This window comes from Rhinolophus hipposideros (genome assembly GCF_964194185.1).
Source record: "Rhinolophus hipposideros genome assembly, chromosome: 8".
Classification (NCBI taxonomy): Eukaryota; Metazoa; Chordata; class Mammalia; order Chiroptera; family Rhinolophidae; genus Rhinolophus; species Rhinolophus hipposideros.
The window spans coordinates 84,688,412-84,711,132 of NC_138054.1; the positions used below are offsets into that span (position 1 = coordinate 84,688,412).

General features: G+C 50.0%; 2 protein-coding genes across 3 annotated transcripts in view; one reads left to right on the top strand and one right to left on the bottom strand.

Moving 5' to 3' along the window:
* Positions 1-1,099: 1,099 nt before the first annotated feature.
* On the bottom strand, positions 1,100-14,966 carry NECAP2 (NECAP endocytosis associated 2). Of its 2 annotated transcripts, none has more exons than XM_081054921.1 (8): positions 14,832-14,966; positions 12,570-12,670; positions 10,290-10,394; positions 10,126-10,207; positions 9,086-9,194; positions 6,159-6,336; positions 3,049-3,133; positions 1,100-2,237 (listed from the first exon to the last, which is right to left on the bottom strand). In XM_081054921.1, exons 1-8 carry the CDS (start codon positions 14,921-14,923, stop codon positions 2,189-2,191), a joined length of 801 nt encoding a protein of 266 aa, XP_080911047.1. In that variant the 5' UTR covers positions 14,924-14,966; the 3' UTR covers positions 1,100-2,188. The 2 variants fall into 2 exon arrangements, with proteins under 2 accessions (XP_080911047.1, XP_080911046.1); XM_081054920.1 differs by having other exon boundaries at positions 1,105-2,237; positions 3,049-3,136; positions 14,832-14,958.
* Positions 14,967-22,367: 7,401 nt separating this feature from the next.
* SPATA21 (spermatogenesis associated 21) overlaps positions 22,368-22,721 on the top strand; it is a gene marked incomplete at its 5' end in the record, with an annotated part of 28,905 nt that continues 28,551 nt past the window's right edge. Inside the window, one exon of the mRNA XM_081058071.1 lies at positions 22,368-22,406. Within this exon, the coding sequence (XP_080914197.1) occupies positions 22,368-22,406 (39 nt within the window). The remainder of the gene's footprint in view (positions 22,407-22,721) is intronic.

The following is a 22,721-nucleotide window of genomic DNA, read 5'->3' on the forward strand; positions in this document are numbered from 1 at the left end:
GTGATGCTTGGGTTAAGGAAGGAGCCTGCGGTCATCCATCTAACCAGGAGACAGCCTAGATCCAAAGCCCAAGGTCTGTCTCCAGAACCCAGGTGCTTCACTGAGAAATAAATGAACGGATTCTTCTAAGTCTAAGCTTTCTCATTGCCAGCTTCTAAGCGCTTAGAAAGATGGGAAGTAATGGGAAATAGACAAAAAAGCTTTCTCCTCCTGAGAATCCTGATGCAGTTGCCTTATCCTTATTCAATGGGCATGGGAATCCTCAATTCTAATTTTCTTTTCCGCTCTATACTCTTTATGAGCCACGGTGGCTATTTCCATAACCAACAATAAAAACTGCATCTTTCTAGGAGGCCAAGGGGTTCAGTTGGTTAGAGCGCGAGCTCTGAACCACAGGGTTGCCGGTTTGATTCCCACATGGGCCAGTGAGCTGCGCCCTCCACAACTAGATTGAAGACAACGAGCTGCCGCTGAGCTTCCGGAGGGGAGGTAGGATGGCTCAGTTGGTTAGAGCGCGAGCTCTCAACAAGGTTGCCGGTTCAATTCCCACTGGGATGGTGGGCTGCGCCCCCTGCAACTACAGATTGAAAACGGCAACTGGATTTGAAGCTGAGCTGTGTCCTCCACAACTAGACTGAAGGACAACGACTTGGAGCTGATGGGCCCTGGAGAAACACACTGTGCCCCAATATAATAAAAAAACCCAAAACCCCCCGAAACTATGTCTTTCTTACAGAACCCTCAGGCAGAAGTGCAGGGACCTTTTTTAGTGTTTGTTCTCTGTGTACCTGTACGCCCTCACTCTTTAGGGACGTGTCCACAGGTTTTGGTGGGAGGCAGGGGCCCTCTCCCATGTTAGAAGGCAAGGAGCCCAGAATGTCCCAGAATGGCAACAAGACTATACTCTTCTAGATACATAGGAGAGAAGTAACTGGTTGCCTTCGGGCAACAGGACCAAATTCTCTTCTTTTGGCCAACGTGACACCCTGGCCTAGGCTTTGTATCTGTACCCATGATCAGTGGTGAGAGGTGGCTGAAGAGGCCAGTTGCAGTATCCTGTAGGGTTCAGGAGCCATACCGCCAAAACATGTCCGTCTTTGACATATGTTGACAGAAGTAAAAATACTGATTTATTTTTTCGTCTTAAAAATCTGGTCCCACAAAAAAGGCCAATACTTTTTCCCTCAGAGCTCTGTTATGCATAGTCCCTGAAGGAGAAAAGATGTCTGCAAACAAGGCACTTCAGAAACCACCAAGAAAACCCCAGTCCGCCAGGAACTGCACGGTGAGCCGGTGAACCCAGAGAGCTGCTAGAGGATAGGAAGGCCGAACCCCCCACCCAACCCCCCACCTCCAAGAGGAAAGCTTCTACTTTCCTGCCCAGACGCTGTTCCACCTGGCTTCCAGGGCCCACCGTGGTCCTGCATTGCTGACCTGGCCTGGCAGACATGGAAACCAGGCCACGTGGCTGAGATGAACACTGCGTCCTGAAGCGCAGAGCAGCGCCTGTGGCCAACAGTGAGGAATGCTTTCAGAGGAACTTGCTGGGACATAGTGCAGGAACGGTCCCTTTAGCAAAGAGAATGAGTTAGTGCAGATCAGCATGTGAGCCAAGCAAGTATTAAAATGTTTTAAAAAGCTGGTAACACTCCTGATTTCCCCCCGATTGTCTGTTCAAGCGGCAGCCTAGAAACCTGCTCGAAAGCAGGAAGGAAGCCCTCCTCCGAGGTGCCTTGCCGGAAGTGGCTACAGCCAACCGGAGCACAGAAAGCCCCCGTTGTGGACAGAGATCATGTGACACCTGTACCTCTGAGAGTACAGGGCTGATCGGAATCCAGGCAGCACATGCAACCGTTTCCTTTGCTGTTGGGGCTGGTGTTTAATACGGGTCACTGTGATGGAAGAAACAGTCTCAGAGTCTCTCTCACGTCAAGAGAACAAACAGGGTAAGGATCCTGGAGTTTCTTCCCGTGTTCTGGGTGCATACTTGAATCCCAGGAAATGGAGTGACAGGGTGCCAATTTACTGCCTCACATGTTCAGTCTGTCAAGAGAGTCAGGCAAAGAGGAAAGGAGAGTCATGCTCCAAACAGAGGCTGGTCAGGGAGTGCTTCGGCCTCTTTCCTTTGGCCCAGATGAGGCAGCTCCTTTCCAGAAGTTATATGAGGATAAAAAGAGTTGTGCTCAGGTCAGAATTGGACCCAGCCGGTGCCTGACTGAGTCTGGCTGGAAGTTGATCTGTAAAGGGAAGATAGGGAGGGGGGAAGGGTTTAGATGTTTGAAAATACAAAGCAGATAAAAAGGTGGCTCCTTTCTAGACAGAAAGAGTTCCAAGATGTCAGCCCTGGAATATTCTAGAGCAGAGGTCAGCAAACTATAGCCCAGGGACCAAATCTAACCCTCTGCCTGTTTTTGTAAATAAAGTTTTATTGGTACACAGTCATGCCCATTCATTTACATATTGTGGCTGCTTTTGAATCAGAAGAACAGAACCGAGTAGATGGAACAGAGACGATATGGCCTGCAAAGTCTAAGCTATTTGCTATCTGGTCTTTTAATAGAAAATGTGTGCTGACCCTGTCCTAGAGCCTATCCATATAAACAATGGTATGATAGGATGTTAACCTCTTTTCACCCTGACCCCAAGTAAAGGCTTGAAATTTTATGGAGTCAGAGAAGGCAAGAGACCTTGTCTTAGAGGTCTGATGAGGATGAGCCAAGGCTAGACCCAGGCTAAGTCTCACGCCAGTGTTCTGGGGTAGCTGGGGGCAGGCAGGGGGGCAGGGAGGTACTGGTGACAAGCTGAAGCATTTAATGAGGCGGCTTAAAAACCAGAGAGTTGCCCAAGGTTGCTCCAGGCCACCTAGCAGTGGAGAGGAACAAAAAGCCTATGCAGAAAACTGTGCCAACCAAGTGCACACTCTGGGGCTCTGTCCTCTGGCTGGCCTGATAAAGCCCAAATCAGAGCTGTTGCTCCCAACATCAGAAGGATGGCTTCTGGAGAATCATCCCAGGTTTTCAGAGAAACAGAGAATGTGACCCTCCTCACCCTGTGGATTTCGTGAAGTCTCCCCAGATGTCAGCAGCAGCAGTAGTGGCAGGCGTGGGTTGCGGCCAGGACACAGTGGCACCTCCTACTGACGTCCCCAAGTCCAACGGGTAGGAAGAGAAGAGGAAATAGGAGTCAGATTTCTCCTTTTGGTTGTCTCAGTGACCCTGAAATCAGTGTCATGATTCCAGGTGGCTGAGAAAGACACACACAGAGACGTGCTTTCGGGCAACAAAACAGCAGCAAGCTGCCACGTTTCTACCTTCTTCTCAAGAAAGAGCCCTTGAGGGCTCCTGGAGAAAAAGCAGAATGCCACATATGAGGTGGAGGGAAGGGGTGCCAGTGAGGGAGAACCACATGTCATCTTTCACGCATACCTGAAGCTGACCCTGTCTTTAATGGTTTATGTTGGAAATCTGTTTAAAATTTACTATCTCCTGGCCTGGCTTCTTGAATAGAAAACTGCCCACCCAAAATGCAAGGTCATCTTCACAGAAAGCCCTCATTTCAGGATTTGGATCAACCAGCTAAGAAAATTATGTCAGACTTGTGCCAAGTCCTGGGCGCCCAACTAGTTAGGGATCGGGGAGAACCTTCCAGAAGAGGTACTACAGCAGCTGGTATCTGTGTATTTCTTCACTGAGGTGGCTGGCATGAGGGGGCTGCCAGTACCTGCTTCTGTGCTTTGCTGGCACCTCCGCCAGTGCTGTCAACTGTCCTTTCTGAAGGCCCCATGCCTGCCACTCTCTGCCTTCCCATCCAATAGCTATTTCTAATCTGCTCTGGGTTGGGAGACCAGATAAAACTCGGGCCCTCAACGGTTTCGTTTTTCAGTTCACCAAGTGTTCAACGTCCTTTATCTCACTAGAACCTCACCACAGTCCCTGGGGGAGGACAGGCCAGGACCAGCTATGTGGCTTATGCAGGTCACGAATGTCTCCATTTCCTTATCTCTAAAACAGAGACAAGAACAGCGACTACTTCGTAGGACATTTGGGCTTTGTGGAACGTTTAGAACAGACCCAATACAGGGACGATAATGACAACAGTATTAATAAAATGAGGGTTAACAAATGTGAGTACTTACAAGGTTCGGGGGCATTACTCATGAGGGCCATACGTGGATTACCATCTTTGATACCCACAAGAAACCTATATTGTAGGTATCATTACTACCCCCATCCTACAGATGAGAAAACTGAGGCACAGGGAAGTGGCAATTTTCTGAATATCACATGACTGGCAAGCTAGACTTGGAACTCAGCCAGCATATAGGTAGCTCTCAATAAATGTCAGCTAGTTATGACTCTTATTACCTGACACCATGTTGGTTGCAGACATGCTAACTGCCTGTCCTGTACAGTAGAACAGAAGCCCTTGAGGGCAGGGGTTTGGTGCTGTACTGACAGTATCCCCCGGCCTAAAACGCTACCTAGCACATAGCAAGTTCTTCATATTATCTGTTAAAAATGCACCAGCAACGAGAGAAGGCCTAAGTCAGTGGCTCTCAGATCTTAGCGGGCATACAAATAGCATTAAGAATGCAGATTCCTGGGGAGGCCGGATGGGCCAGATGGCTCAGTTGGTTAGAACGTGAGTTCTGAACAATAGGGCTGCCGGTTCCATTACCACAGGGCCAGGGGGCTGCACCCTCCACAACTAGATTGAAGACAACGATCTGCGGCTGAGCTGCTGAGGGGCGGCCGGGTGGCTCAGCGGGTTAGAGCGCGAGCTCTCAACAAGGTTGCCAGTTCAATTCCCGCATGGGATGGTGGGCTGCGCCCCCTGCAACTAAAGACTGAAAACGGCGACTGGACTTGGAGCTGAGCTGTGCCCTCCCACAATTGGACTGAAAGACAATGACTTGGAGCTGATGGGCCCTGGAAAAACACACTGTCCCCAAATATTCCCCAATTAAAAAATAAATAAATAGATAGATAGATAAATAGATAAATGAATAAATAAAGGAATGCAGAGTCCTGCCCCTGCCCCAGGTGGTCCTATGACCTCACCCTGAGAACCAATTGCTTGAAGAATAATTCCTGGGGCAGGGGGGCTCACTCCTGCCACCCTCCTGGGCTGGGGCGTTCCCCACAGGGCTGAGGCTTGAAGCGCAAACACCCGATAGGGGAGCCAGTGCCACGATACTTAAATTGGCAGGCTTCCGGCCTGGATCCTGCCTCCAGGAACCTGGTGAGTGCTCTGTGGAGAAAGCGGGCTGGTGACAATCACCCGGCCTGGGGAAGGCAAGGAGTTCAGGATGGAGCAACGGCAGAGTGGGGGGATCAAGGCCATGGACTGGCATCCCAGCTCTGTCAGAGGCTAGCACTAGGCACTACCGGCTAGAATTCTGGGGTCTCTAAGAGGCATCCCTTACATCCTGAACAAGCACCACACAGCTTGCTGGGGGAGCTGCCTCTCAACTGCTCAGCACCCGATGTTGATGGCCTCACCGAGGGGCTTGATCCAAACTAAATCTCCAATTTTATTTCCCACCTCTCACCTTGGCATACTTATGCTGCATTCACCTCCCCAAATACACCAGTGTTTAAAAGTCTGAGCCCTATTCAGCTCTTCTCTTTGTCTTGAATGCCAAGCAGCCCCTGCCCCAATCTCCTTTCTTCAAGGCCCAGCTCAATGCCACCTCCTTCATGAAGCCTCCCCAGATCGCCAGCTGGTTGTCAGTCTGGTCCTCATACATTTGGTCTTTATGCCCGTGACTCCTCTCTCCTACTAGATATGAGAGCCCCACGGGCAGAGACCGCGTCTCTGTCACCCACCCACTCAAATACTCACTGAGCACCCTCTGAAAACCGGGAACCCACGTGAGGACTTCACAGCAACGAAAGAGTTGAAGCCCCTGCCCCTAAGGGGAGGCCAGACACCCTGAAGGGGTAAGTGGTGGGTATCAGGGGACAGAGGAACCCCGTACGCAGTGTGGGCAGGATCAGCTTTGTGGCGCTCACCTTCCAGTTTGTCACATACAGATACTGAATGACGGATTCATATGAGCGAATGAGGGAAAGCCATGGGGCCCCAGCGGCCGGGGGAAGAAGAGGAACCCCCAGGTGTAGACTTAGCAGCAAGTACCGTCACCCCTGAGCACTGACCTGAACCAGGAGCAACTGCTGGCTGGACCAGGGACCCCTCCACAGACAAATGCTCCCCAGGGGGAGGGACCAGGGTGGGGATTTTCCCCCCTGGGGGAGGGGGAAGCAGGCTCAGTCCTCCTGTGCTGGCGGGCCGCGCTCGGGGACTTCCGGCTGCTCCTTCCTTCTTCTTCATGTTCTAAAGAGAGGAGAGGGATGTGAACCGTCAGTTCCGCCAGAGACCCACTGCTATCAGAAAACCCCACGAGGAGGGCCCGGGTGACCCGCAGGCCCCAGTGTCTATTCAACCAAAAGAAGGTCAAGAGCCATCCAGCACTCTCACTGTTACGAGCTGTATTCAGTGCCTCACAATTCCAAGGCTATCACAGATACATTTGATTTTAAAACGCAGCACCGGACTTCGTAAGTCATCATGGAAATGCAAATCAAACCTACAATGATATGCCATTAGGCACCCACCGGAATGGCTAAAATACAAGAGTGTCAAGTCCTGAGAAGGGTGTGGAGCAACCAGAACACTCACACCAGTGGCAGTAGGGGAAAACTACTCTGAAAAACTGTTTGAAAGAATCTATAAAGCTGACTTATGAACTGATGGCCTTGCAGTGCTCCTAGACAAACGAGCTCTGACAATTAAGTTCGCGAACTTGTTGCCGTGTTGTTGCTAACCTTTTTCAGTATCAGAGGGATTATTCATTATGAATTTGTACCAACTGTACAGTTAACCAAGTTTACTATTTGGAAGTGCTGAAAAGGCTGCATGAAAAAGTTAGATGACCTGAACTTTTCGCCAACAATTCATGGCTCTTGCATCACGACAATGCACCAGCTCACACGGCGCTTATCTGTGAGGGAGTTTTTAGCCAGTAAACAAATAACTGTATTGAAACACCCTCCCTACTCACCTGATCTGGCCCCCAATTACTTCGTTTACCCGAAGATAAAGGAAATATTGAAAGGAAGATGACATATTGAAAGGAAGATGAAAGATTTTGATGACACTCAGGACACCAAGGATAATACAACAGCTCCGATGGCCATTCCAGAAAGAGTTCAAAAACTGCTTTGAAGGGTGGACTGGGCCCTGGCATCAGTGCACAGCTTCCCAAGGGGAGGACTTCGAAGGTGACCACAGTGATATTCAGCAATGAGGTGTGGAGCACTTTTTCTAGGAGGAGTTCATGAACTCAACTGTCTGACCTCGTAGACCCCACAGAAATGCACACCCGTGTGAACCAAAAGACACAACCTCGAACATTCACTGCAACACTGCGGTATCAGCCCCATCCTGGAAACTATGCAAATGTCCACTACCAGTTAAACGGGTAAATAACTGGATACAGTCTCGCAATGGAATACGTCACCACAACGAGGATGAACAAACTACATGCGACGACGGGGATGCTCTCACAAATACTACATGAGTAAGAGAAGGAAGCCATACACAAGAGCACCACGTGTGTGACTCCATTCATACAAGTGGAAAAGAAACTCTAGGGTATTCAAAGGCAGGACAGTGGTTCACTCGAGGTAGGCAGTGACTGCAAGGCAGCAGACGGGCTTCCAGAATGCTGATAATCCGCTTTCTCATCTGGAGGTTACTCTGTGAGGGTAATTTTGGTTTTTAAAAATTCACCGACTTTTCCATTTGTAATTTGTGCACTTTTCTGTATGTGTGTCATACTTCAATAAAACATCGGGGGGAAAAACCAAACCCTGGACACTGAGGGCAAGCCAGAAACCAGTTCCTACTCGTAAGGAAAGCAGCTGCTCCCTCAAATGCTAAGACCACAGCCCCAAGTCAAAGCCGTCAGAGAGCTCAAGTGAGTCCAGCTGTGCCCGTTATTTCTAGCTCTATGACCCTGGGCAAGGCCCGGAACTTCTCCAAGCCTCAATTTCCTCGCCTGTAAACCAGGAGAAGGTTTAGTTCGTAAGACAAAGTGCCTGAAGACACTACCTGGCTCACAGCGGACGCTCAGTGACTGTTAGTTTCCTCCCAGCAACAGAAAGAATCACATGCCAACCAGTCCACTGGTATGACCTGCATTTCCTCTTAAGGGCCAGCTGGCCAACTTCAGGTCCCAAATCATCACTAGCACGAAGCAGAAAAGAGGAGAAAGATAGGAAGAAGAAGAGCATTATTTAAGGGTTACAAAGTTTCTTCAAAATCAAATCCATTTGGTCCTTGGTTTCCCCAAAATCACTCCAGCTCCACCCCTGCAGTGGGTCAAGGCAAAGCCCTGGACACCCAGCCAGTCCAACTTGTTCCTCTTCTCAACAGGAGCTGACGGGGAAAGCCTGAGCGGGGCAGCTCAGGACAAAGACACAGGGAGCCAGGACCACCACTAGTAGAAGCTGCCCAGGACTCCCCATGCCCACGCTGATGCCCTCCTGCCCAAGCGCTCCCAAATCATCCTTACTCAAGGCGATAGGCCAAGACGCAGCTTGGGATGGGCACATCGACCCCCACTCTGATAGCCAGGACAGAATCTCCAGCTCTGGCAGCAAGTGACTCATGTTCCTTCTCATTCAGAAGCTTTGCATATGCTGTTCCCTCTGCTTGAACCACCCTCTGAACCACCTTCTCTTCCTTACAGGTCACTTCTTCCAGGAAGCCTTCCCTGGTTCACCTAACTCTGGGCTATGTGCCTTTCCTCTAGGAACTCATGGCACTGAGGACACCCCCGGGACACAGAACCTCTCCGGCCATGTTGTAATCACATCCTGACCTGCCCATCTCAGCTCAACCCTGAGCTCCATGACAGCAGGTGTAGTTACCTGGCACAAGGCAGCTGTTCGATAAACATCTGCTGAACTGATGGAACTGAATTGTGAGAGAGAGTGGTGGGCTCAGGACGGGGCTCGGTGTGGTGGCCACAAGTATCACCTGATCATGACCAACCCAGCCAAGCAAGGGTGGGACTCACCGCAATGTTGAGCTTGATGGTCTGGCCCTCCTTGAAGCCTAGGTCCAATTTGGGGCCTTGGTCTGGGTTCTGGGCTTGTTTTGCAAACTCACACTGCTGTTTTACCCACCTGGGGAGAGGAAGACAAAGGTGAGGCAGAGACCAGCTGCCCTGCCTGAACACACCGACTTCACGACTACCTGCTGTGGGTCCAGCACGAGGCTTTTACTGCAGCAGGGTGGCAGAGCAGCACAGGCTTGGGAGATAGGCCTGACGCTGACACTTAAGTAGCTGTATGCCTATCAGTTTCCTCGTCAGCAAAATGGGATGACAATTCTATCATGTCTTAAAGCCTGCTATAAAAATCCAATGAGATCACTTATGTAGAGGGTCCGAATGCTGGTCTTTAGTACATCTGAGAACCTGGCCCTCTACTCCCCAACACTTGGCATGAGACAAAGTCTCCCCCACCCCCACCCCCGGCCAAGGGCTCATGAGGTAGATGGTGAGACCAGACAGAGGCTCAGGGAGGAGAGGGCGACACAATGGTCCCCCACCCCCCACAGAACACCCAGCCAGCAGCCAGCGGGGCAGGGAGACCAGGACAGGGAAGAGCCAGAGGCATCATGTGAACAGCTGCACATTTTCCACTTGCTGGAAGCCGGAGGTGGAGGCCTGCAGATGGCAGGGGAGAAGTCTTTCCTGCCTTGTCTTTTAGCTTCAGAAAGGACCACCGGGGTATCTGTTGGGAGGCCTGGAAATCCAAGCACTACTTAACTATATCACAGAGAAACAGGCCCAGAAAGGCCACAGGAGCCGACAAGGGAAGAGATGTGACCCTGAAAGGCTGCGCCAGCTGGCCGGGTGACCGATGGAACGCGGGAAGATGACTTCACAGCAGAGATGAGGACCGGCAGAGCACAGGGGAGCCGGCCTGCCCCAAAGGAGAAGTCAGTTTCCCTGAGGCCCTGCTAGAAGACACACCACACACCACCCTGGGAAACCATCCTGTCCAGGGAAAGAAGGGAGGAGCATGCGCACGTCGTCCTGGAACCACTCACTTGAAATGGTCCTGCAAGGCAACATTGAAGTCGAACGCATCTCCTCGGTCCCCAAAGCCGATTCCAATAAACGCCCGTCGCCCTGGGGGACAACACATGATCAGTTCCACTTTTCAGAGGCTGAGAAACTTTTCTCATGAGGAAGTATTAAGACCCTCACGTACCGTTTCCATCTTCAATGCGGATCACGAAGTACCTGCTGGAATCCGTCACGCTCTCCACAGCTGTGCCGGGAAACTGATCCACTGGGGCCTGAGCAAAGAGCTCCCCTGGAAGACAAGTTTGGGTGAGCCTTGAGGCCCCTCCCAGCCTGATGTTTCTATCATACTACCGGGGCGTTTGTCCTGCGAGGCACGTGGGCAAACCTTACGCTGGGATGCAAGTCAAATTCATTCTGGGTGAAGGGGAGACACAGGAATGTAACTGAAGAAAGGTTTAAGTCAGAGGTGGTTTACAGTGTTAGTATTTTCAATTTAACTGCCAAACATTTCAAAATCAAATTACACGGAAAATAATCCAGATTTCTGGATTCTCTTAAAATCAAAAGCTCTAGCAATGCTGGGTCTCCATTCCCACGTGAGAATAACGGGCTGGAGCTGCTGGCCACCCACGCATCTGTCTCACCCTCTTATATTACCTGCTTGCACCCTGACGGCCCTGGAGCAGGTGGGCCCTGGTCCAGGTATGTCACACCTGAAAAGGCCTGGCACCTGAGGGAGGGCTGTAGAGCAGCCAGTGAACACAGTGGAAAGGAGGGAGGGAGGTTTTGCACCCACAGGAGAATCTGAAGCAGGTTGACTGAATTCAACTCAGGGCAAAAGAATGATTGGTTTTAAAGGAGCCCGAGTGAAATGTACCCCCTTGTCAACTACGGCTCTCCAGGAGGCCGTGCACCGCACGCCTTTTGTGAGTGTTTCTAACTGGTATCATTTTCCCAGGTGCTGATCTTTGTTGATGCTTTACGTATTTAACTAAGTATTTTCTACTGAAACCTGTGGTTCAGAGGTTACTGTGCAATCAAGGCGAATTGACTCAAAATCGGTGGTCCTCGGGTCTCCAGCTTCTGGAGAATTCCTCTGCCCCCTTTGTTTGGTACCTGGGGATCGAGGACTCACCTGGAGGCCTTCAAACTAGAGCAGTGCTCCTCAACCAGGGGTGATTTTGCTCCCCCTTTCCCCAAGGGACCCTTGACAATGTCTGGAGACACTCTTGGGTGTCACAGCTCGGTGGTGGTGGTGGGGGTGTGCTACCGGCATCCAGTAGGGAGAGGCCAGGGAAGTTGCTAAATATCTTAAATTTGACTTGACAGCCCACAACACTCACCTCGCCTCAAATGTCACTAGTGCTAAGGCTGAGAAACCTGGGCCTAGAGTGACTGGAAACAGAGACAATCATAACCCAGCGGACATGACCCCCCGCTAAGAGCATCCTCTCAGCTCTGAGCAGGGGCTGTTACTCCAGGGGGTCACCTTAAAGTCAGTTCCCAAGGCCCCCAGAGAACAGGTGTTGCCGTTCCCCTGTGATCCCACCTGGGACATCCCAGCAACTCTCACAGCCGGAGTTCTCTGGCCTGGCCATGGCAGCTGTCCCTTCTAATTCCTCTGCAGACAATGGTCACCCTGCCACCCCCATGCTCCACAACCAATCAATGCTTTGGGTCACTCTGCAGTTCACAAAGCAATTGAATGGGTTTCCAATGTGGTGAAGTAAAAACTGATGGGGTCCCCATTTCAACAAAAACGAGGCCAAGGTGCCAGAGGTCATGGGGCTCACCCAAGGTCCCACAGCTCACACACAAATGATGCAGCGCTGAGAATTCATTTGTCTATGAATCTGTGTACTTTATTCCACCCCACAAAGGAAAATTTCTACGTATTAGAAGAACAGATGACCAAATGCCGAGGCGCTGCACCGAGCAGGCACTGTGCCCAATCCCTGCTCTGGGGGCCGGGCTGCCTGCCGCAGCTCACCCAGAGGCACTGGTGGCACAGGACTTCCGGAGAGATTTCCCATAAAGTGCATCTGCCAGCTGACCCCAACACTGCCCGGCTTAGCTCATCTTCTCACCAAAGAAAAAGCTGAGTAGGCCAGTTTCCAGCTCTTTCAGTTAATGGGCGTGGTCAGCCTGGGGAGTTACCACTTAGCTGATAAACAGAATTCCTGAGTGAGAACCAGGGCTCCACAGCAGAGGGTTGTGTGTCTTTACCCAGCTTGGCTCAAGACAAGCTCCGGGGCTTCCCTCTTGGGACCAACCTGCAGGTCTCTTCTCCTTAGGCTCCAAAATTAGTATTTTCTTAAGGACCCTCCAAAAGAAAAAGGTACACTGGGGTGTTTAATTTCCAGGACAGGTTCCCATGACCCCGGAGTGGCCTGGCCAGGCCAGGGCTGCCTCTCCCTTCACAGAGTGGCATGGCACCTCAGCCCCAGACTTCCCTTGCCTTTACCTGTGGTCCTGTCCTCCAGCTTGATGTAGGCCACCTGCCCTCTTGCAGTGATCCGCAGCCGGCCACTCCACGATGGCTGGTCCAGCTGCCACTCCGCAGCCCTAAAGGGACAAAAACCACTGAGCCTCTGCCGGAGGCTCCCTTCTATGCTGAGGATGAGGATGGAAAGGGCATGTGGAAGGCTTGCGCTAGAGATTGGCAAACTCTGAAAAGGGCGACACAATCTGTCACAAACACTCACTCTGCCGTTGTACAGTGAGAGCAGTTATAGGCTGTACGTGAGTGTGTTGGTGCTTTAAGTATTTTAAACAAATGGTTTCTACAGAGTGTGGCTGTATGTCAGTGAAACTATGAACGCCAAAATCTGAATTTCATGTAATTTTCACTTCATGAAATAGTCTCCTTTAAAAATTTCTCCAAACACTTAAAAACATAAAAACCATTCTCAGCTTGTGAGCCATACAAACACACAGTGGATAGTAGTTTGCTGACCCCAGTTCTAGATTACGAGTCTAGAGACCTTCTCTGAAGTAGGAATTCCAGTTTTATTTCTACAGAGGAGGCAGCTCCTGGGGCTTGTTGTTTGTTGACGACAGTGCTAGGCTGGTGTGGTCAGAGGGATCATTTGGGACCACTGAGACCATCGTGGAGGAAAAGTAGAGAGCGGAGCAATCATTAGTAGAGAAAAGGAGAGCAACAGTACACGAGAAAAGTGAACGGGTGTTTAAGAAACAGTCTCAAAGGTATCCTAGGCAGAAAGGCAGAAAGAAACCCAGGAAACCATGGACCTATTGCAATACCCTCTTTGGGCTCTTTTAAAGCAATAACTTCACATTTTAGTTCTAAGAAGCCGCTCAGTAAAATCCCCTAATAGCAAGAACCTTGGGTGTTTCCAAGAGGCTTTTCTTGGAAGTCCCAAGCATACGGGACACACGATAACTGTGGACACAGGTTGTTTGGAAGGCCACACAAATGCAGGTTCTCAATTCACAAGTCAGAAGTCAGCAGGCTCAGTTTCAGTTCCTCGTACTGGGGCGACAGGCCTTGGCTCCAGGCTGAGCAGAGCGCTGAGGCTGAAGGACAGTTTCCTCTATGCCAAAGCGGCCAGTCCTGACACTTGGTCATCTTGCGCTCTGGGGGTCCAAGGGGCGTCAAGCCCGTCCTACTGAAAGGGGAGGGGGGTAGACAACCATCACGGGTTCGGTGGTCCATCTCCAGTGACGACAGAAAGCAAATGTGGTCTTGCTACTTTTATATACTATTTTTGTACTACTTTTAAATGACGTTATGGAGGTAGCAGGTGTTCGACAAAATATCTGTTCATTACCCAATCTGCGATGATCCCGTTAACCCAACTGGACGTTAACAAGAGGAGAGGTCTGTCCACACTCCACCATCCTTTTGCCGGCCAGTCCTGCGTTTCCAAATACCTTGAACAAATACTCCCTTCAAGAGCAGAGACACACACACACACGCACACACACACCCAGCGGCACAAAACAGCCATAGGCCAGGTTGTCAGTATCAGGTACATCTTTTTGTCTTTTAATCTTTTTCGTCTCCATTGGGTAGGTCACACATACACACGCACGGTAACAAAACGCAATCAGGACAAAAAGGTCCCCAGCGAAAGGCGGCCCCTTGCAACGCCCGTCCCCTTGCAGACACTCTACGAGGACGTGTGTTTGTTCGTCTCAGGCGCGTTTCTCCAGAGACGAGTGGATGGACTCCTCGCCACCGCCACAGGCAGCGATACAGGATCCGGTTCTCACGGAGGGAGCCGGGCGGGGGGGGGTCCCTGGGCTCCCGCCATCGGCGTAAACGCTCCCGGGACCCGTCCCTCCGGCCGGTTCTGGGCTCCGCTCCCTCCCCTCCCCTCCGGGATTTCCGCCTGTGACAGGTGCCCTCCCCGCTAAGGCTTTCCAAGGATCCCTTCAAGGCCACCAGCGAGCTCGGAAAGAAAACAGTCGGTGACACCACCACTCCCGACCCCGTTTAGGGTACCTGGCAGCCCCCCGGTCCCCCCAACACTAGACGCGGCTTTCACGCCTCTCCCGCAGCCGGGAGCTCGGTGCGTCGGACCCCGACGGCCAAAACTCTGGGCTTCCCTTCCTGCTCTGACCCAGAACCGGGAGAAACCTGAGCAAGACCTCCCCTCGCCCCTAAGCGGGCCGTTACCATCCTCCGCTCCCAACAGTGGGCGTGCCGCGCGGCGGGGAGGGATTAAGCCGGGGCTGGCCTGGCGCGGTGGTGGGCAGTCACCTGTAGCCACGGTTGGTGGCCCGTGGCGGGATGCGGTAGATGTGCACCTCTGGCTTGACGCAGAGCACCGACTCGTACTCGCCCTCCTCCATTGCGATGCGCGGAGCCCGCCAGACTTCCGGCTCCTTCCCAGCCTGGGGCGGGGCTGCCGGAAGCGGCGCGACTCTATGGCCTGGGCCAGGCTAGAGCGGCAGCTCGGGGCCTCCGCACCTCATCGCTGCGGCGCCCTCTGCTGGAAGCCCTGGCTCAAGACCTGCGGCGGTCGGACCCAGGACTCCCCTTGATGAGGACCGGGGGGGTTCTCCAGGGGCTTCCCCCTCCCACAAGGCCACGTGCGCGGCAGAGAAAAAGTGTACAAATATCTGTTCGAATTCTTGTTTTCAGTTCTCTTGAGTATATATCCAGGAGTGGACTCGCTGAGCCATATGACATTTCTATGTTTAGCTTTACGAGAAGCCCCCAAACTGTTTTCCACTCCGGCTCCACCATTTTACATTCTCACCAGCAGCGAGCAAGGGTTCCAATTTTCCTCATCTTCACCAATACTTATTTTCCATCTTCTGTCATAGTCATCCAAGAGAAGTTAATCTGTCATGATGTGAATTGGCATCACCTCTAATTTCAGCTTTGCTCATTACCCTGCTTCTGCACATTAAAGAGGAAATTGAGGAATGACCCAGAAAATTATATTTCTTCCTCCCAGTTCTTTGATCCTGACTCTCATCTTTCTAAAGGCCTGGAGGGCAATGACAGAACTCCCCTTAGATGATAGAGGGGGAGAGGTATTAAGAGGGACATGAGGACACACTCCCACACAGACAATCTTATCCCCTCACATTCTCACAGATTCTCATAGATTCTCACCGGTCTGTTTATATGTCTGTTTTCCCACTAGACCGTGAGCTTCAATGTAGGGCCCCGTCCCTGCCACCTGTGGACGGGTTACAGCTGATGGCCAACCAATCACAGTTGATGGTCATTACCGGAGTCAGCACCTCCCCACGCGAGCCCCAGAGCCTGGAAACTGCTCTCTGGGACTCTGTCCCCACGCTGTGTGTTTTCAGTTGGCTGCATTCCAAAGCCAAGGGGCAATTTGGGAATGGGCCACTCCGTTTTCTCTTTCATACTCTGATTCCTTACATGTGCTGAACACGGGAAAATAAAGTATCACAGAAGGAAAGCACCTGGACCCACCGAGTCAGAGAAACTTCCATCTTGGAGGGCACCTAGGACCAGCTTTGGGGTAGTGTCTACCATCAGCACCGAGTTCCATCATTTCCGCCCTGGAAGCCAAGCAGTGGGAAGGTGGCCCTCAGTGACTCTTCTGGGCCTTGCCATGTGGCTGCCATAGGTAGGAAACCTTTCTCTCATCGGCCTCAAAGGGGACCATCACCGTGCCAGAGGCAGGCAGGCCTTACAATGTGTTCAGAGCACTTTCAGTTCAGTTCAGTCTAACAAATATGGGCATTGAGTGAGGACCTACCAGATGCCAGGTGCTGGGTGCTAGGGCCACAGAGATAAGGCTGGCCCTGCTCTGCCTTCACGGAGCTCACAGACCAGAGAGGAGACAGAGGGGAAAAGAGTCATTTGCTATGCAGAGTGAAAAGTACTGTGATGGAGGAAACTCACAGGGCTCTGTAGGAGTGAAGAGAAGAGAGACCCACTCAACCTGGGGGCAGTCAGGGAAGGCTCTCTGGAAGAGGTTACCTTGACAATAATCCCTGTGAGGTAGACAGGGCAAGGATTGTTATCCTCATTGTGTAATGGAGGCCACTGAAACAGTGACAAGCCCAGGGAAACTACAGTGCCTTCTAGTTGGAGGTCAGACAGTCCCTTGCCTTATTCTCAAAACCCGACCACATGGCTGGACATTCCCTAAATGCGTTCCTAAACCTCTGCTGCTGAGAATAATTGGACTTACCATCTACTCCCAGGTTAAGTACAGTATTTACCAAACGAATTCAGTTCAACCCAACAGGCAGAGAATAGGCTCAGAGAGAGCCCATCTTATGTGTGAGGAGTGAGCAGGGTTGTAAAATTTCTCTGTGATTTATCCAGCTGTTTTCTTGTTGGTCCAGGGCCAAAGGGGGGGGGTTGGATGTGAGCAGTTTTCCTTGGTGGCCTCCAGACATATATAGTAATAGGTCACTTATCATCTTCCTCTGTTGTATTTTCCTACCATCACAAACATTTTATAAGAGAAGCTCACCCATTTCTCAGATGGGGAAAATACTTATAAAAGAGCACTCAATACCAAAACAATTTTGAAAAAGAACAAAGTTGATGTGTGGAATCTGAAAATACAAAACAAACAAATAAAACAGAAACAGACTCATAGATACAGAGAACAAACTGATGGTTGCCAGAGGGGAGGGGGTGGGGTATGGGTGAAAAGAGTGAAGGGGCATAAGGGGTACAAACCTCCAGTTATTAAGGAAAAGAGTCTCATAGATGTAATGTACAGTGTAGGGGAAATAATAAATATTATTTTAATAACTTTGTATGGTGACAGATGGTTACTAGACTTATTGTGATCACATCGTAAGAAATATGTCGAATTACCTGAAACAAATATTATATTTTATGTCAATTATACTTTAATTTAAAAAAAAGAACAAAGTTACAGGACTCACACTTCCAGATCTCAAAACTTACTAATGAGCTACAGTAATCAAGACAATGTAGTACTGGCATAAGGATAGACATATAGATCAATGGAACAGAATTGAGAATCCAGAAATAAACTCTCACATTTACAGTCAGTTGACTGTTTGTAAACATGCTAAGAAAATTCAATAGAGAAAGAATAGTCTTTTCAAATGATTCTCGGATGATATAGTCACATACAAAACAATGAAGTTGGACCCCTACCTCACACCATATACAAAAATTAATTCAAAATGGATAATAGACCTAAATGTAAAAGCTAAAACTATACAACTCTTAGAATAAAGCATAGACATAAATCCCCATGAGCTGGGATTTATGTTATAATAAAAAGAATCTAATGGATTCTTAAATATGACACTAAAAACATAAGCAGCAAAAGAAAAAGTACATAAATGGGACTTTAACAAACTTGAAAACTTCTGTGTTTCAAAGGACAAAAAAGGGGAAAATACAATTCACATAACGTGAGGAAAATATTGCAAATTATATATCTGACAAAAGACTTGCAGCTAGAATATACAAAGAACACTTACCGTTCAATAATAAAAAGACAAATACCCAATTTATATATGGACCATGGACCTGAATAGACATTTTTCTAAGGAAGATATACAAATGGCAAGAAGCACATGAAAAGATGCTAGTCAGTAGGGAAATGCAAATTAAAACCACAGTGAGATACCACTTCACATGAACACATAATTCTGGGATGGCTAGAATTATTTTTAAGAGTTGGATAATAACAAGTCTTGGTGAGGATGTGGAAAAATTGGAACCCTCATACACTGCTTGTGGGAATGTAAAATGATGCAGCCACTTTGAAAAACAGTCTGGCAATTACTCAAGAGGCTAAACATTGAGTTACCATGTGACCCAGCAGTTCCACTGCTCGTATATATGTACAAGAGAAATGAAAACATGTTCATACAAAAATTTGTACACAAATATTCATAGAAGCATTGTTCATAATAGCCAATAAGTGGAAACAACTCAAATGTTTAGCAACTGATGAATGGATATACAAAATGTGGTATATGGGCCATAAAAAGGAATGATACAAACTACAATATGAATGAGCCTTAAAAACACTTTGCTAAATGAAAGAAGCCAGTCACCACAGACCACATATTGTATGATTCCATTTACATGAAATGTCCAGCATAGGCAAATCTATGAGATAGAAAATAGATTGGTGGCTGCCTGGGGCGGAGGGTGGGGTATGAGAGATGAGGGGATGGCTAAGTGGTGTGGGCTTTCTTTTTGGGGTGACAAAAAATGTGCTAAGGGTGATGATTGTAAAATTATATGAATATACGAAAAGCCATTGAATTGTATACTTTAAATGGGTGAGTTGTATGGTATGTGAATTAAATCTCGATAAAGCTGTGAAAAGAAAGGGAACCAAGTGTTCTGAAAAGGGGGCACAGTCTATGTTGGCCACCCACCCCCCTCAAGTCTGTCCTCAGCTTCCATGCCTTTCTGCGAGGGTTGGGGTCTTCCCCTTCTTGTCCAGATTCCCACAGTTTGTAAGCTTCCAATGGGAACAGAGATTGGGGAGGGGGGCTGGATCCCCTCTGGAGCTTCTACCCCCTTCAAACTTCAGCTTGTGGAATATTGGGGCCTGAGAATTCTGAGGTTGAGATTGCGCTTTCTGAGGTGGAGAGAGTGAACAATGGGGGGCGTGTTTAAGGGGTCTGGCTGGGGGAGGTTTTTCCAGATGGGTCATCCACCCCCGCGGGAATGCTTAGGGAGCCCTAATGGGAGAGAGGAAGGGAGAAGAAGAGAGGAGCTCCAAAGGAAGAGAGAGGGACTTGGTCATAGTACGACCTTCTTTGAGCCAGGTGAGAGCCTAGGTCCTTTGAGATGCGGGAGCAGCCACCTGGGGTGGAGGAGGTCACCTGGGAGCAGAGGTATTGTTTTCATTGTGGGGGTGCAGGCCTAACTGCAGGAAGGACTGGAGGGCAGGCAAGGGTGGGAGGAAAGGAAGAGAGAGAGGAGATTTGGGTCAGGAGCTATTCGGAGCACCTCCTTTGTGTTCCTGGTAAACTGTGAGAGCCATCAGAATACCTAGTGTATTTCCAAGGCCTGATGCCGTACCTTGCATGGGCATGTGTCTGTTAAACAACTCCTGACTGCATGAGTGAATGAACAAACGGCTTCTTTGGAGGCAAGGAAATATAGCGAAATAAGCAGCCTTAGGCGTCACAGAGGTCTGGGTTTGAATCCAGTTCCTCCGCAGGCCAGCTGTGTGGTATTGGATAAGACACCGGGCTACCACCTCTCAGCCTCCGTTTCCTTATCTTTAAAACAAGGCTGAACCGACTGACCTCCCAGGGTGGTTAGGAGAATACCGTTTGCAAACATGGCCAGTGAATAGGAGGTTCCTCCTTGGATGTTGGCTGGCCTGCCATTACTTAAAGTGCAAGAAGCACTATCAAGAGCCTCAAGGTCACACGGTCTCACTGGGGGGTAGGAGTTCCCCCTAGAACCTAGTAACCGTGAAAAGGGGTCTGGGATGTACCCGTCGTGGTGGTGTTGGTGTTGCCTGAAAGAAATTCAGAGGCTGAAGTGGTTGGAAGTTTGGAGAAGAGGTGGCAGCTTGAAGGATGGGGCGGGGGAATGTTGGAGGGTCAGAGAAGTTGGAGATGGGCACAAAGGCTGGGGGTCTGTGATGTTACGATTGCAGGAGTCTGCCCAAATCAAAGCAGAATGTTCGTGTAGGAAACAGCTGTACATGAGGTTAGAATATGAGGTTAGAAGGGAGAGGCAGGAAACACACTCAGAAAGACTTTAGAAACGGATGTGTCCAGGGCAAGGTGGGGGTGCTATGGCAAACTATATATTTCCATCGGAGACCTTAGGGTCCCCCCAGACAGATGTCCCCAACTCCTGTTCCTTAGCCCCAAGAAGAACTTGGAGTTTTCATCGGAAGCAGCAGCAACTGTGATGTACTTGGGGATGTCCTCTTTAAAAATGCACGTTAGTATATTAAAGGCTCTGAGAAGTCCTGCAGGAAACAGCCTGCTAAGTTTAACTTAGCACACTCCAAACACATTTGGCCTCAGAACACTTCTTTTGTGCTGGGACTAATATTCCAAAGAACACCATTAGAAAATGCTGCTGTAGGGGAAAGTTTGTGGGTTTTGGGATCCAACAGGCTATGGTTTGATTCCTGCTCTGTGACCTAGTCATGTTGGACCTTGGGCAAGTCACTTTGCTTCCCAGAGCCTCCGTTCTCTCAGAGTCATTGTGAGAATTAGCAAACATTTGTGGGTAAATTGCATATGGCTAGGTCTCTGGTTTTTCTGCGTTCGCTTACTGTGCTGCCTTTTCTCTTGAGTCAGGCTCCCTATATTATAGGCACCACGTGGATTGCTGGAGAGGTGGTTAGGTAATGGGCTTGGTGGAACTTTGATTGGACTTCTCCTGTGGTACCCTCGTTGGCCCTGGCACAATAGACAACAGAAACACCGAAAAGTACATGGAGGGTAGGATCAAGTCTCCAGGGACCCAGCCAAGTCCTGGCCTGAGAACCACCAGCAAGACGGCTGGTGTTGAGCCTGCCATGTTAGGAGTCAGCCAGGTAGGGGATCTGCACCTTATGTTCTCACCCCTCCACTCCCAAGGACACTATTCCCCTCCCTTGCCAAGCTTCCTTCCTAAGTGCTTTAATTAACACTCGGCTATAAGTGACACCAAACCCAATTCAAATTGGATGAGGCAAGCAAGAGAACACATCTGCTTGGGTAATTGCCAGATCTACCAGTAGACGTCAGGTATGGCTGGATCCAGGCGCTAAATGAGTCGCTTGGCTCTGCTTTGCGTTGTGCCATTCCCAGGTAGGCATTCTCTGCAAGACAGCAAGGATTGCCCTGGCCACTCCAGGCTTCCATCTTCCTAGCTTACCTCCTCTGACTTAATATCCCCAGCAGGAAGAGAGCCTCTTTGTAATAGTTGAAGAAAGTCTGGTATCACTGTCATTGACCCAGACTGTGGTCACCTACTCATCTGAACCAGTCACCGTGGCAGGGCTGAGTGGCATGGATCTCTTGGTATAATGGAGCCAGAGGTGATACTCGGGTAGCTCCACTGAGCCCCATGGGCTGAATGGAAAAGGGGAGGACCCCGTAAAAAGAATGCTGGCTTCTGTTACCAGAGAGATGCTGGGGTACAAAACAGGCATTGCCTTCTGTGGCCTCCAGCTCCCCCATATCACCTTTATTCCCCTGACAACTGCTCATGGCTTCCATCTGGGCCCCTCCCCAGCCCCCAGAGCGCCTCCTACACCTCCATTGCACCTCTCAGACTCTTTCCATCAATTTTTTTTAAGTGCCATGAACTGAGAAGCACAGAAAAAAGACCCTCCACCCCATGTAGTTTCCCCATCTAGAGCCAAAATTGTCACTATAAAAAAAAGTCATTTCCTTGGGTTAAGTTTCCTCCTCTCCCTGTAGCCTCTGTCATAAATCATGGCTTCCCCCTGGGGCCGGGGAGAGGCCCTGAAAGGGGAGTCTTGATGCGAGGCTGGGGTAAACATTCAGGGCTTCCTTCACCCACCCATTCATTTTTTTCAACAAGCATCGTCAGGGTGTCCAGTCCTGCCACTCAACCAGCCATAGGACCTTGGGCACATCACTGCGCCCCTTCATGTGTGTCATGGTGAGGACCGACTGGGTGAAATCCCTGAGGCACCTGGCACAGGCCCCACCTACTGGTCGGTGCCCTTAGTGTCAGCTCACTTCAGAATCTTTCAACAATTAGCATCAAGTGATTGAGCCAGGTTGTCCAGAATTTGCTGACTCGAGGGTTGGAGCTGGCTCTAAGTCACCGGCTCAAGGTCACCGAGCTGGGGAGTGATAGACCAACATGGGCATCACAATCCGGTTCCGGAGCCTGACCTCTGGAGTAGTGGAAATTGTGGAAATCTCTCTCGGATCTCATGAGGGTCTCGAAGTCCCCGAGAGTGCTCTGTCAAGACGTCCTCCGTGGGATACCCTTGGCTCAGGTGCTACTCTGGCCTTTAGGTTCATTCCAGAGCCATGAGTGACCGACAGCCTCTCAGCTGGGTCGGGCCCTGCACCCCAGCCTCTCTCTCCCTGCCTCTTATCTCCTCTCCTCCCCGCCCCACACTTTCTCCAGTTAGGCACGGGATCTCCCTGTCCCTGAGGCTGGGACCATGCCCACGAGTGAGGCGAACCCTCCAGAAAGAGGTGCCGGTGC

Bases quoted from the DNA above. Each gene is read 5' to 3' on its own strand.
- NECAP2 (XM_081054920.1), bottom strand. From the start codon at position 14,923: ATGGAGGAGGGCGAGTACGAGTCGGTGCTCTGCGTCAAGCCAGAGGTG. The intron at 12,671-14,831 runs GTGACTGCCCAC...TTGTCCCTTTAG, and splicing joins GCCACCAACCGTGGCTACAG to GGCTGCGGAGTGGCAGCTGG. The intron at 2,238-3,048 runs GTGAGGAGGGTC...TTCCCTTTACAG, and splicing joins GACTTCACGAAATCCACAGG to ATCAACTTCCAGCCAGACTC.